This window comes from Brugia malayi, assembly GCF_000002995.4.
Source record: "Brugia malayi strain FR3 genome assembly, contig: Bm_v4_Chr2_contig_001, whole genome shotgun sequence".
NCBI lineage: Eukaryota > Metazoa > Nematoda > Chromadorea > Rhabditida > Onchocercidae > Brugia > Brugia malayi.
Window position 1 is genome coordinate 6697736 of NW_025062476.1, and position 14619 is coordinate 6712354.

At 32.8% G+C, this 14619-nt stretch overlaps 1 protein-coding gene across 5 annotated transcripts in view; it reads left to right on the top strand.

Moving 5' to 3' along the window:
• Bma-cam-1 (Uncharacterized protein) overlaps positions 1-13487 on the top strand; it is a gene marked incomplete at both ends in the record, with an annotated part of 28831 nt that extends 15344 nt beyond the window's left edge. For 2 of the 5 annotated variants that reach the window (XM_043078687.1, XM_043078689.1), the window contains 18 exons: positions 3076-3213; positions 3533-3701; positions 7938-8039; positions 8212-8476; positions 8719-8915; positions 9003-9143; positions 9262-9407; positions 9689-9884; positions 10093-10304; positions 10425-10641; positions 10849-10941; positions 11194-11408; positions 11750-11819; positions 11953-12099; positions 12331-12557; positions 12720-12865; positions 12948-13139; positions 13312-13487. In XM_043078687.1, coding sequence (XP_042934621.1) covers positions 3076-3213; positions 3533-3701; positions 7938-8039; positions 8212-8476; positions 8719-8915; positions 9003-9143; positions 9262-9407; positions 9689-9884; positions 10093-10304; positions 10425-10641; positions 10849-10941; positions 11194-11408; positions 11750-11819; positions 11953-12099; positions 12331-12557; positions 12720-12865; positions 12948-13139; positions 13312-13487 — 3049 coding nt within the window. Of the gene's footprint in view, positions 1-3075; positions 3214-3532; positions 3702-7937; positions 8040-8211; positions 8477-8718; positions 8916-9002; positions 9144-9261; positions 9408-9688; positions 9885-10092; positions 10305-10424; positions 10642-10848; positions 10942-11193; positions 11409-11749; positions 11820-11952; positions 12100-12330; positions 12558-12719; positions 12866-12947; positions 13140-13311 lie in introns of those variants that run through there. The other 3 variants (XM_043078688.1, XM_043078690.1, XM_043078691.1) reach the window with 2 other exon arrangements.
• Between the last annotated feature and the right edge of the window lie 1132 nt (positions 13488-14619).

Sequence of the window (14619 nt, forward strand, 5' to 3'; positions counted from 1 at the left end):
GCCATAACGGATCGGATGGACGGACGGACGGAGTGATGACCGATCGGTCGTAACAATGATATATATCCATCCCCTCCCGCTCAAACATCATTAATTGTCGACCAATTTGCAATCAATTTTTATTTGCTACTTTATTTGTTGTTACGCAATTTTTCTATGCCATTTTTTATTGATGTATGTAGGATGTTCGCATTTTATGTTTATAATGTCCTTCGCTCCCATTTGACGTTTTCTTCGACCCATTTCGTATATCATTACCGGACCTTCATCAATCCCCGCATTACATTACAATTTTCAAAGAAAAAGTTTCAGAGCAGTTTTACATTACTCAATAAATTTATTTAATTTACTTTGCTTATCACTGTTATTTCGAAGATCACAAATGAACTTGAAGATTCGTACAATCACTATAAGTACAACTAACTTTTCGAGAATACTCAGAGAATTATGACATTTAAAAGATAATACAAAACTATCAAGAAATGGTTTTCAAAAAGACATGAAAACTTTCCATGAAGTTATATTAAGACACTTATATATTTGTAAAGATATTTTAAATTTCAATTTTCCTCATGCCAAATCCTGCCTGGAAATTGGCAAGCAACACAAAATGAGAAGACACAGTGTGATTGTCCTCGACAACAGCAAAGGTCATTCTTCTTAATTAATTCTCATGACCTTGTAACATCATCACTGCTCTTCGATCCTTCACTAATATTGATGTATAGCACAATATATCGTTAAGCATTATCTATCTCTTTAATAAATTTTTCTTGCTTGTCTTTGTCAATTATTTTGTTTAGTACGGTATTCTTTAAATTTTCACAAAATTTCAAATACAAGCAACGAAGTTTTCGGTTCAAAAAGAATTTGAAATTTAAACTGTATCTTGTTGAGTTGAATTAACGTACTTAAAGATCCTCATATACACCGACTTCATTTCGCTCTAAGCATTTAAGGACCGTGTGAGAATTAATCTCAGAGGAGTGACTTTTTACAAGGATCATGAGTCATGAAGATTGTCCTGTTAGCAATAAGAATATCATTCATCGGTTTATGTCACCGATTTTCGATGATTTTACCTTGCAGTTCGGATTTTTTTGAGACTAAAAACATACTCTGATTTCTGATAAATTTACAGTTATTCTAAAAAGGCAATGTTATACTTTTGTGAAAAATTCACATACTAGCTTCAACGAATGAAGATACCTGTTGGGATAGAAAGATGTGTGATATAATAATATTAGAAATATCTGTCGCTAAAGACTTTTTCTGTTTTTCCATCCACTCAATCCTCATTTTCATCGAAATTCTTGCGAATATAGCAGTTTTGTTACACGAATAACTAGAAAGTGAATAAAGATTGAAGGCTTATAAATTTAAGAAGTAATAAAATCATGCAAAAGATTGACAACTGAATATGCTACCAAGTAAATACCCCCCTCCTGTTATTTATAAATTCACTCTTCTTAAACATGTAAGTTTTCCTTTCATTTGACATATGACATTAAAATGTGCTTAGATTGATGCATGCAGAATGCTTCACACCTTGCACATTAATAACAACAAAGCAGTGTATCACGGATAACTTTTATATTATATTATATATCCTATCACTAAATCATCAAAACTTCATCAAATGGACGTTGTTACAGAAACCCCTTATATCTGAAATACTTACATATTTTGTTGGAAATCCTTGAACTTTTCAAGATTGTTCGATTATTTAAAGCAAACAGCTCTGTTTACCTCACTTATTGCCTAGATTGTCAATTATTGGATCGCTTAACTTTAAGCAGTAAAATATGTGTTATCATATTAGCTTGCTTGGATTTCCCGGTGACATATCTCTCCATGTTTTAATGTTACGAACTCATTGTCAGTTCGATTTTTCCTGTGAGAAGATGGGAAGTCGATAAATTTTAAGAAGTGATGCAGTATGATTCATATCAGTTTCACTTCTCTTTTATTTCCTTTCTGCTATGATTTTCTTTCTTACGGTTTTCAAAAATTTTAATAGTGTTATTCAAATCCAAAAGAACTAAACGAGTTCTATGTCGTATGAGTGAGTAAGTTAAATAGCAATGTGCTAAAAAAGTAGAATTGAAAGACAAACTGTAATTTTTTTAGATAGATTTGGAGAAAAGAATGATTGGTATGATCTGTAAATGATAGTAAATATAAGCGGCTCACCGGACCGGACTGGGAGAGTGAAATTGAAGTGACGGACGAACGGATTGTAGTAGATAGTTTAGGTCTTTTTGTAGAGATGATAGTCGTTGTCAGTGTATGGAAAAGAAACAAGTTTTCTCTCTTTTTGTTTTATGAAATTTGATTTTTCCAACTGCTGCCTGATGCCTTTCTATCTTTTGCGCTCAAGCCCTTATGCCTCTTTCTTGGCTTTTCTCCTCCCTTTCGTGATAAATTGCTCCATCTTTAAGATTTATTCCACCAGTATTTCACCGCACAGTACCCCACCCACCCTCAGTAATCATTCATTAATCACTTCTACTACAATACATTTCCCTTAATTTATAACCCTATTTATCTATTATTTTAACAACAACACCTTATTCTTGAGCATTTCCTAATGTTTATTGATGTCATTTCTTTTTTCGGAATGCTTTTTATGGAATCCATTTTCTGTATGGAATTCGCAACTCATTGGTTTTTGTAAGATTTGATGATACTTCAATAATAGACTGTAGCAGTAGAAGATTATAAAACTGGTGTTGTCTACATTTGAAATGGAGTACAGTTGAAATGCAGCTTTATGTAGGAATATATAATTTATTTAAAATTTACTTGTAATCCTCACTGATAACTATTATCAGTGCATTCTTGAGTGGTAAGCTGTTGGTGAGTCTGAGCAAGGAATGAAAAGTATTAAAGAGTCAGCTGATATCTAAATGATGAAGAGGACTGCTTGGAAAGTGCAAATATTGAATTTTTTTATATTGGATTACAAAAATAGGCATCTCATTTAGTTGCTTTTTTGATAATTTTAACATTCTTGTCGTTTCATTTTATTTTTGAGCAGTAACTCATAACTTCAGTATCATTTATTTTTTGCAGTATGGAGGACGGTTCATCGCCCTCTAAACGACCATATATTAGATTGACATCATTTCTGAATAATGTCACAAAAAATGCGGGTGATGAAGTACGATTTAAATGTGAAGCTGCTGGTAGTCCATTACCTCTCCAGTTTAGGTAAGTTTTTGATTAAATAAAATTTAAAAGTAAGATCCTAATTCACTTAATGCTATTTGTATGACTGAGAAATAATATCGAAATACGTGGAACACATCGGATAGAAATTGAAAGAAAGATTTATACCCGATAATAATTAAAATATTCTGTCAAGCGATGAGCAATGATATTTAGTTTGGAGCTATGTAATTTTAGATTGTTGAACATTTTTTAGAGTCATGAGTGCAAATTGAGCTCTTTTAATTACTCAAAATAAATAAGGTAATTAATCGCTACAGAAATTTATTCATTCCTTATCAGATATGAAAACCTGTTGTAGCTGGTTAAAAAATCATGCACCGGTGGAAAAGAATCGCAAGTTGAAAATAAAAAATCGTGAATATTGGTCTCGACTGGTGATTACTGATTTAGAGGTTCTGGACAGTGGGTACTACCAGTGTGTTGTTAGCAATTCCCTTGCAAGTGTCAACACCACTGCAGTCCTTAGGGTTCGTTTTATGCATTCATTTATTTATTTTTACGCGCTTTTTATAAAAAGAGAAGTGGTCAAGTTTCTCATGATAATTTTAATTCAAATTCATTTAATTCTACATTCAATTCGTTGGTTTCACTCAGAATGTAACCATCTTCTAGAGCAAGCCATTAGTACAATTTCCATATAAGAGAAATAAGAAGCTGAACTACTCTGATGTGTCAGTGAATTAGTCATTTAGTGTTTTGTTATTTTTCTAATTAAGCGAGAGCTCAACGCTTTATGCATTATTACGGAAGTTTTTCCCAAATTATTATTTTTTTTTTCTAAAACCTTTAGCATAAATAACGACATTTATTTAGTCTTTAAAAAATGGATAATAATATTAGATTCCTTCGCAAAATTTCAAATAAGATGAAAATTTAGAAATAGTAAAAGGGGAGAAGATTATATTAGAACGTCGTTATTTATACTAAAGGCTTCCTCATCTTAGCACTTGTTTAGCTGAAGAAGGATTTTTATCTATTTTGAATTCTAAATGAATCAAATGATATTGCATTTATTACTCATTCATGCATACAAATTGTACCAATCAAATTGTTTATTTAATTTCCAAATATCTTTCGCTTGTCTGAATTTCTATTCTCGATGATTCATCATTGAACGTTTGGAAATGTTTATTACTATATGAACCAAAATTAATTCTTCAAACATTTCCATCCTTTACATTCCACTGCTTTATTTTTTTAATTCTCGTTATTATTCACTGAGCTTTCTTAACTAATCACTTTGGATGTTAAATCATCACTTATCACTATTGATATTGCTCTTTGTTATTTTAACGTTCTGTTTGTATGTGCAACACTCTTTCTTATCGATTAAATGTTATGATGCACAGATAGGACTTGATCTGTTATCAATTAAATTAAAATAAAGAACATTTTTAATATTAAATATGGTAAAACATTTTGGTTCAGTTTTCAATTTCGATTCCACATTTATTTATTTCTAGAACACACCGTTATATTCAAAAAAAGAAAAGAAGGGAATATAATAAATTGCTTTCGGAAAATGACTGCACCTGATATTTGGGAAGCAAAACTAATAGAACCATTTGTCGATCAGTTCACTTTAAGAGCTTTCATTCGTTCCTCTTCTATTCTTCCATCTTTTTGCAATTGTCTTCTTTTCATACTTTTTGATTGACGATGTTTCTGTAAGCTTTAAAAGTTTTTTTTAAAGAAAACTTCAGTTTTTCTTTTTGAATAATCTTCGAACTTTTTTCTTGAATTTTTGTGCATTACTCTACGGTGTACTACTAATGAATTTTAATCCGTGAGCTTTAGAAGATAAATGAAGAGTCATTGGAGCATTTGTTTTATTTTGCAACAATCCCGAAGATTTGTGAATTGGACTAGGTTAGAAGTTATGCACAATTGACTTTTCTCAGATGTCGGTGCTTGCATAAAAAATAATAGATTATAATGGTAACGTAAACAATTTCTGGTGTCTCTGTTTCATCTTGTCAGATTATAGATATTTATTAATAACCAATAAATCCTTCGATTAATCAATTTATTCATCTGCTATTTAAGTCGTTGAAATGAATTGTTATTTGGACTTTTTTGCTACTCACTTTTATTGGAGCTCGACAGCATTTCGTGCTTTCTTACACAGAGTTCAAGAATCATTTTAGAAATATGTGGATTTCGCTTCTTTCCTACCTCTTTTATCTAAAGAATTAATAGGGTCATTTCTAAATAAAAGAATGGATAATGAACCAGATCCTTTTACAGCTTCTATTTAGAGGATATCTGAGTGAGATTTCAATTTAAAATGATTTATGGAATTTTAAAAAATTTGAAGTTAAAGAAGTATTGGCTAATTTATAGATCGTTTTTATTTACATTCAGAATAAAGGCGTTGGCAGTGCCGTGAAGAAAGCAATGATTGAATAATGAAAGAACCATGCAAAATGTTCAGCTTAAAATGCTATACCCCATGTTCTGTTATCATTAGCCACCACCCAGCTGTTTTTAATTAATCACCACACGGCATTTAATTATTCCAATACTTTATTAGCACTGTTCATTACTTCGCTTTCCCTTCATCTATTGCTATATTCAACCAAAGTAGCAGTTTCATTGGTTTAGTTTGCAAGTTATAGAAAATATCTCATGTTTGTGTTTCAATTTAATTAATTCTTGTTTTCATCCCCTCGTATTTTGATTTATTTCATTTTTATTTCAAATGTCGAAATTGACTTCTTTAGATTTTGTGACTGTTTGAAACTTTGTATCTTATAAATTAGTGAAATTTTATACTTTTTAATAATTCTTTCCTACGAGATTAAATTATTAAGAATAAGCGGATAAAAGAGAAAATTAGAAAAAAAAATTAAATGAGATTTTTTAGATCTTGAAAAAAATCACTACATTGAGTAAAATTTGTTGACCACGAAGTACAGCTTTGAGTCGTTTATTTAAACAGATGGAAAGAAGTGATAAGTAGAAATAGAAATAATGTTGTATTGTTCAAGGGACAATGCCGTCCGCTTCCACATTATTTGATATATGTGATAGAAAGTCGTAAAGTTGCTCTGTCCATTCCTACGGACATATATTCAATTAAAGATAAAATAACGGATTTGTCGTGCTTAATTAAAGTTATGAAGATTGCATTTTGCTTTTCGTGTTTCATAATTTATTTAAATTTAATTCGAGGAGAAAGATGGATTGGATGAGGAAAAACAATAAAATATGTGATGAAGAGAAGAGATGGCTGAGAAGCCTTGTACATCTGATGGCCTTCTGCGTCACGTCGACCTCAGCAGCGCTTGCTGTGCAAAATGTCGCTGTCCAAAAGCAATCGTTGAAATTGTAATCCATCACGATGGACGACGACAACGTCTCCTCTCTTCTATCATGGACAGACACGATCGGACACAACCCCTTCTTTCTCTTAAGTAGCAGTGTCTCCATATCCATCTATCCGTACTGTGATCACTGATGGAGTTGTGTGACCACCCATCTTATCGTACTTTTGACTAAATACTAAATAATGCTAATTATTGCTTGCTATTTTATATAATTTTATGCAAATTAAATACCTCGTCAGATTAAAAAATTTTGAAATTTAAAAATGATTTCTCTTCTCTACAATCATCGCAGCTGTTTCTATTTCATTTTTCCCGCTTTCTTTTTATTTATTTATTAGTCAGTTGATGTATTTGAATCAAGCAAAACTTCAGACTTTTAGGTCTAATTTTTATCACACAATTAATTCATTTTCACATCTTTTTAAAAGGCTCAGAAAGTTAAGGGAAACTCTTTTATTTGATTATGGCGGAAGGGTGTTTGTTTTTCATATCAATTCATTTACAATGATAAGACATGCTGCTGCTCATAGAAAGTGTTCCAACATAATTTGTTTCACATTAAATCATTAATGTTGTCAAGTGCTCCAGCTGTTAAAATTAAACTAAAGCTGAATTCTTAAATTGCAAGCTCTTAAGAGGAACCTCAATAATTCAAATTCAATAATTGTTTTAAATGGGACTGGCAGTTTGGAATTACATAAAACGCAATTGATCATTGATCACTGATGTCGTTTTCCAAACGAATCAGCGCTTCTTGCTTCATTTTGCAACTGCCTTTTTAAAATTAGCGTATATCCTTTTGCTTCTCAGGTTTGTGTGCTTGAATTTCTACAAATGTTCTATTTTCCTAACATTATTCAGTCATTTGAAACATTTGTAAGTTTTTCCATTTTTTCCTTTTTTTTTCAAATTTGTTTAATCTTTTCCAAATCTAGACTATGTATGTTTGTGAGGAAGCAAATGGAAAACGTTATAAATCGGTGTTTCTTTAAAGCTTTTATTATCTTTGTGCTTGTCTGTTCAACACTAACCTATGACCCTTTAGTAGTCTTCCTGACTGTCCATTATCTGTGCAGCGGATGCAGCTGTTCATTTCCGCCTTTTCCTCATGTTAGCCATTGTTCAACATACATCCTGCTAACCAGTCAGCAATCGTGGCTCTAACACTAAATCATCTTTAAATCAAATTTATTACTGCATTTTTGAATGTATCAGAACACTTATGTACATTTCTCTAAAGACCGTTTGCTTATATATTAAACTTAATTTTTCATTATGTTCCTAATCTAAGCTTTTCATCTCCTAGTTATTGGAGAAATTTAAATATGTTCCTATAAGTTGGCTCCATTATATTTGGGTCATCATTGATTTCAGGTCAGTAACGTTCTCGATGGGAAATCCTCGAATATTAACAAGTTGAAGGGAAAATCGACGTCGAGAATCAGTAATTTCCAAAACGAAGAATATTTTGAAGAGGTGCATTGTTTTTAAAAGGAATTTTTTAGTTTTGTCATTCAATATATTAAAATTTTCTATCATTGAGTAATTCATGACTGTGCCATTTTCTCAATTATGGCACAGGTGATTCTGACGTCGTTATGTGATTCTCTAGCTTGAGGAGAATAATGCAAAAAGTTTGATTATGCAGGATTTCGAAGGACCAGGTTCATCAATGTCCGGTGGTTTAGGACGATTGCAAAGTGAGGAGGAATCCGAGGACAGTCTTTGGAATGTCCCAAATAATGCAGCGGGACCAGGATATGCACCAATAGCTCCAAGTGACCGGTGGCTCGACGGACTGAATGCGAACGTTGGCGATTGTATTGTATACCGAGGTGAAGCATGTCGTGAATACCTCACCGGTCGACATGTTATGATCGTAAGCGATAACAGAGAGGACATGTACGATGTCGGTTGGTATTTTCTCATTTCCATCCATCATTACATTTTTAGTGTAATAAAATGCAGCTTATGATTATGGAAATGTTGCATTCGATTAATAAGCTTTTCTGCACAATTCGAATATGGAAAGTACCTTCAGAAATTACTCTCGTTGTAGTTCCGATATTTCTAATTGAATTTGAGTGAAATATGATGGAAATCATTATGCAATATTTCAGCAGTTTTGTCGTCTAATTTTTAAATCTTATTATAGATCGCAATCTTCGGGCAGCGATGATGTTCATTAACAGTAGCCCGGTCATATCGGCACAGTGTAAACACTATTCTCATGCTGTCGCATGCTATCATATGTATAAAATATGTGATAGAGGACCCGGAACAGACTATCGAGCCACATCCGGTATGCCTAATATATTAACGATTTGTCGGAAGGATTGCGATGCGTTGCAGGTTTATTTTTGCTGCCTTAGAGTTGAGCAATATTAAACTTTTCGTTGAAACCAAGCTAGCAAATATGCGAACAGTGTTGTATTTCAGGCAGATCTATGTCCTAAAGAATTAGCACTAGCAGCTGAACATGACTTGGTTGGCGACGATCCCAAAGCTCTTCTTCCCAAATGTCAGTCGTTAAATCCGAAAGCGGAATACTGCATACCAATTATTAGTGTTGCTGATCAGGTTATCTTTTAATTTTTTGCAGAAAACGTATTATAAACAAAATTTCTTAGAGATGTAAACTGTGTAACTATGATGGATATTGTAATTTTCGGAGATTAAAAATATATTTTATTTATAGTCTGAGGGTAATACTGACTTGTCTCCTGATTTTCCGAAAGAGTTACCGCATTGGTGTTATATGGATAGCGGTAAAACTTACGAAGGTAATGCTTCTTTAACAAAATCTGGAAAGCGTTGCATGAATTGGACACAGAGCTCCTCAAGGTAGTTTGGTCTTTGTTGTTAAACATTTATTATGATTAGATTGAAGTAGACATCTACTTCCCTGCGCTGATGCTTTCCTATGCTGCTTAAAAGGTATCATTGTATCTTTGCGGATGCAGTACTACGAAATTAAAATTTTTTGTTTGAAATAAAACATTCATTAAAGTTTTGTATGAAATGGAATCACACTTCCTATAAATTAAACAATAAAATTTTCCAAAATAACAAATTTTTGTCGTTGAAAAATTGTTATAAAAAAGGTAATAAATAGGTTATTGCAGAGAATTCAATATTGATCGGTATCCATCCTTGCGAACTAGCAGGAATCATTGTCGCAATCCTGGTGGTAAGAAAAGCTCTCCATGGTGTTTTACTCATCCAAATGGACAAGAAGAATACTGTGATATCAGTCAGTGTCCTCCTAGTATGTATCCTTACTTAAGGGATCGAGAAGTGATGGGAACCATTGATGATGATGTTTGTATTTTATACTGCATATTTGTTTCTTTTTCCCAAATAAGACTTATGAAGTAATTAATTGTCTATCTATATCTATGTCTATTTATATTTGAGCTAGAATATATCTGTTAAATAATGAATTGTGTTCATATATGCAATCTAATCAAACTCCTATATGAAAAATGTTAAAATCATCATTTAGGACGTTCCGAAAGTTTATTTTCAGGGTTCTATAATCGGAGATATATCGGACATTTGGTCAAACCTGTCGTCTCCTTGGCAGCTAGCAATACTTGGTGGTTTTGGATTTTTCATTTTTAGTCTGATTCTTCTGTGTTGTTATTGTTGTTGTCGAAGAAGACGTAGCGAAGCAGCAAGTTCATCAGCTATCAAGAAAAATGGGTTACAAAACTGTAATGGATGCAGTATTGCAAGCAGGTTCATTTATCATCTCTTAAACTAAATGAAATCATAAAGGACTATTGTAGTGCGTTCTTCTTAATATCTTGATGAGTTGAAGAATGATTACATATAATCAAGTTGTAAAAATATTTTCAGTGCTGTAAACAGCACGTATTATCGGAAACTGAATGGTACAGCAAACACTGATCCAAACAATGCAGCTTTCGAACTTTCTTCGTTGATACAAGCACCAACAAATAGCACTACTTTTATGCAACATCATCATTCTGGTAGTTATGCTCAGTACAGTCCAAGACCTTCAACTGAGCCTTCCGTTGAGCCTTATCAAATTCCTGAAATACAGTCTAGTCAGGTCAGCATTTTTTTGCAAATTATATTTATGGCAGTTTATTGACGGGGTAATAGTGAATGATTACGATGGTATTTTGGCCTTAGCTATGTTTTATTCTGCTTTTAATTGTAAATAGAATAAATTTTCTATATTATTTCACTTCTCTCTCTTTTTTTTTTCATATAACAAGGTAAGTTTATTTAATCGCTAAGATAAAACAAATTCCAGTTGCAAATCGGCGATTTGATTGGCGAAGGACAGTTTGGTATGATACACAATGGCAGTTGGCATGGTTCACTTCTTAATGGCGAACCAATACAGGTTGGGTGCTTTTTTTTGTACCGCTGACTTTTTCATTTCTCAAAACTGTGACAAACAAATAGAGCACTTGTAAATAAAGTACATATTTTCTTCCCCTTCTTGTTTATTTTTATTGTGATATAAGAAATTCCAAATGATTTTTGCATTATTTATAATTAATGCAACTTGGAGCTAAACGCTTTAATTATTGAGTAGGAACAGGAATGTGTACCGTTATTTGTAACTATCATCCACTGTTGAAGCCTTTTGTAGGTGGCAGTGAAATCGTTGAAATCTGGAAGCAGTGCAGTGGAAAGACAAAATTTTGAGGAAGAAATCCGTACGATAGCACCTTTCGATCATCCAAATGTTGTGCGTTTACTTGGTGTTTGTTACTTTGATACACAGCAGCTGAGTGCTGTATTTGAATACATGGTACATGGTGATCTTCATGACTTTCTGCTTCTCCGAGCGCCAAAAACTAATGGGTTTGTGTCATTCTCTTTAAAACTTTCATCTTCAACTATCTGTCTAGGCTTTTTGATAAACGTATATTTCCACTGGACTGTAAGTTTTGTTTCGACTTTTTTCCACACCAACAAACATGAACTACTGTTTTTCGGTTTTTCAAAATGACGTTTTTAAGTGAGAAACTTCAACTTTGAAGGTTACATTCTTAACTGAGGGATATTTTTTATCCTGATGCAGCAGCAATTCTTATTCCTAGTATTTGAATATTTTTGGTAAGTTTGTTGGGAAATTAGCATATCGGAGAAGTTGCATATATTGACTATTTATACCTTACATTCATAATAAATAATTTGTGCAGATATGAGCAAGTAATAGATCAAGAGCGGATCATCGCTGATAATGAAGATTTCTTGCGTATTGCCCTCCAGGTAATTATTTGTATATCCTTTTTTTTTTACTCAACGATCTCGTTGAAGGGGTAGAAGAAACACTTGCTTAGAGATATTTCGGTTTGTCAAAATTTATAAGAGATGAATTCAGCTAACTTTTGCTATGTTTAAGATTGCATATGGTATGAAGTATTTATCGAGTATGAATTTCGTACATCGTGATTTAGCAGCCAGAAATTGTCTCGTGGCTGATCAGCGAGTTATTAAAATTGCTGATTTTGGTTTAGTCCGAAATTGCTATGAGAAGGACTACTATAAGGTTTATTATGAAATTATAATAATGATGGCTGACAGTATTACACAATTTTATAAAGTTGATGTTTTAGAATAAATGGATTTTTATTTGTTTTTTAATACACTTCTTTAGGCTTTATTTCTATTTTTGAAAAAGCTAGTGTCTCTGATTTTTAAATTACTTCGGATTTTGACAAACAGCTATGATTTTCTAAATCTGCAATAAATACTATAACATTGAAGATGATTTTCGCAGGTAATGCATCGAACTTGGTTACCAGTTCGCTGGATGTCACAAGAAGCAATTCAGTGCGGTCGTTTCAATGAAGCAACTGATGTTTGGTCGTTTGGAGTAACTTTATGGGAAATTTACTCGTACGGAAGGCAGCCATATGAGAGTTACTCAAATCAGGATGTTATCGAATTGATCTGTGTGCGAAGTCTACTAGAATGTCCACAGAACTGCCCAACTAATATATATAGGTATTGGAAGGTTGAAATAACAAATAAAACATTGTTGAATAGAAAACTTATTTTGATTGGTCAATTAACTATTAAGTCAGATATCTTATTCCATTTTTGTGAGATGAACCCATTTTTCTCCCTTCGAAGAAAAATTCTAATTGATAAGTGATCGTGTTGCAGTTTAATGGTAGAGTGTTGGCATGAGCATCCAGAACGACGGCCAACATTCAGTGAACTTTATTCACGTCTGCAGACTTGGTCACTCACAAGTCCATCGCAGTCTGTACTTTCACACCAGCAAAATCATCCTGGCAGTTCGCATTCCGGTATGTTCTAATCTAATCAATATGCGGAAATGAAAGCATTTCGATTGGATATTTCGCTTCGGTCACTTCTGCTTCATTTTAGACTCAAGTGCTGCTGCAAATCGAGGCAGCAGGCAGTCATCATCAACTCCATCGCTTAGTTTATTACGTGGTACTACCGGCAATACTTCACTTGGAACTGCTCCAAGTATGGCTACTACAGCCTTTTCGGTACCTTCACCAGCTCCAATGCAAACAATGATGACGTTGAACGGAGTGCATCCTTACCAAGTTGGTGCGGTAACTTATTATAGTATGCTTGCATGCTGAGGTTTTGCTCTTATCATTAGAATATTTCTCAAGTTTTGAATTCAAACCCCTAGAAAGCTCTATAAAGTGATTGTTGACCCATTGAATTTGCTGAATTACACACAAGTTGAAATTCAACTAAAGCTTTCTAGTTTTAGGAAGTACTCACTTAGTATCTGGTGGAAATCATAACCGTTCACCGAAAACTCGTTTGCAAAATACGGCAACTAGAACGAGTAATAATACAATGACAACAGCATCGTTGATGCGTCATCAAGGAACATCACATTTCAACTATTCCGGCGATGATGCAGCAAGTGAGGAATCTGACTAAAAGAATCTGGCTTCTTTCTAAATGCATATTCTTATTCACCATTCGTATAAAGTTCATGCAGTGAACCGCATTGTTACTATTGTTATTGTTGTTTTCTGTTGCTTGTGTAGAATGATTATTGTTGATACTTTATTATTTCCTCTGTTCTCAATGATCTCAGTTTTCAGTTTTCTGGACGATTCTTCGACCATTCTTGCTGTATTATGACTGTTTATTCGTCATTTTTGATTAGGATATTTATTCTCTCCACTGTTATTTTAATTTAGGTGAAAATATGAATAGCAGAAAGAAAACTCGCTGTTATCAAAATTATTTCCATGAAGCCTGCATTCATATTATATGATTTCTGTCTTGTTCTACCTCATTATTACAGTCCAAGTTATTAAGAAAATATGAAAAATAATAGAGATGTTGTTACTAGTTGGCAGGAACTAGTTAAAAATAATATGTCAGTCCGGTAAGAATTATTTTCGTACTGTTTACGAAATGTTGACTTTTTACTGATAGAACTCGAGATTTTTGGAGACTTTGCCTGCTTCTTTAAAATTTTCTCAACTCATCGAGCTTATTAAATGCTGTATTTTCCATACTTTAAAGTTATTTTTATGTCAGTCTCACAATACTTCATAATCATGTATATATATATATATATATATTTTTGTAGAATACGTCTATATATTCATAATGCCATCTCTTTTTTCAATCAGATAAAACAGGGTTACAAAACAGTGTGCTAAATGTTCTTTCTCTCACATATTGCATTCATTCATTTTTTGAAAAACTTAGATGATTATTACATTTATCGATGCTATTGACATTTCCATTTTATTTTTGATTTTAAAGTTGTGGGCAGTGATAGATTTGATAAGATTCTTCAGATTATTTTGCTGTTTTTACTAGTATCATTTCATTATTGCTTAGATGCACTTTCTTCATGATACAAAAGCTTACACCAAATGAAGACAAACGATTACTAAATGGTGTATTCCACATTACATCACGATCAATTACTCGTCTTGCCAATAGATGCAGTCAAATTTATTTTCATTCATATCTGTCTAATTACCTTATTTCGAAGATAATTATCTCTAGGTGGGATAAACACCATGAACCATTTGGTATCATATCATTG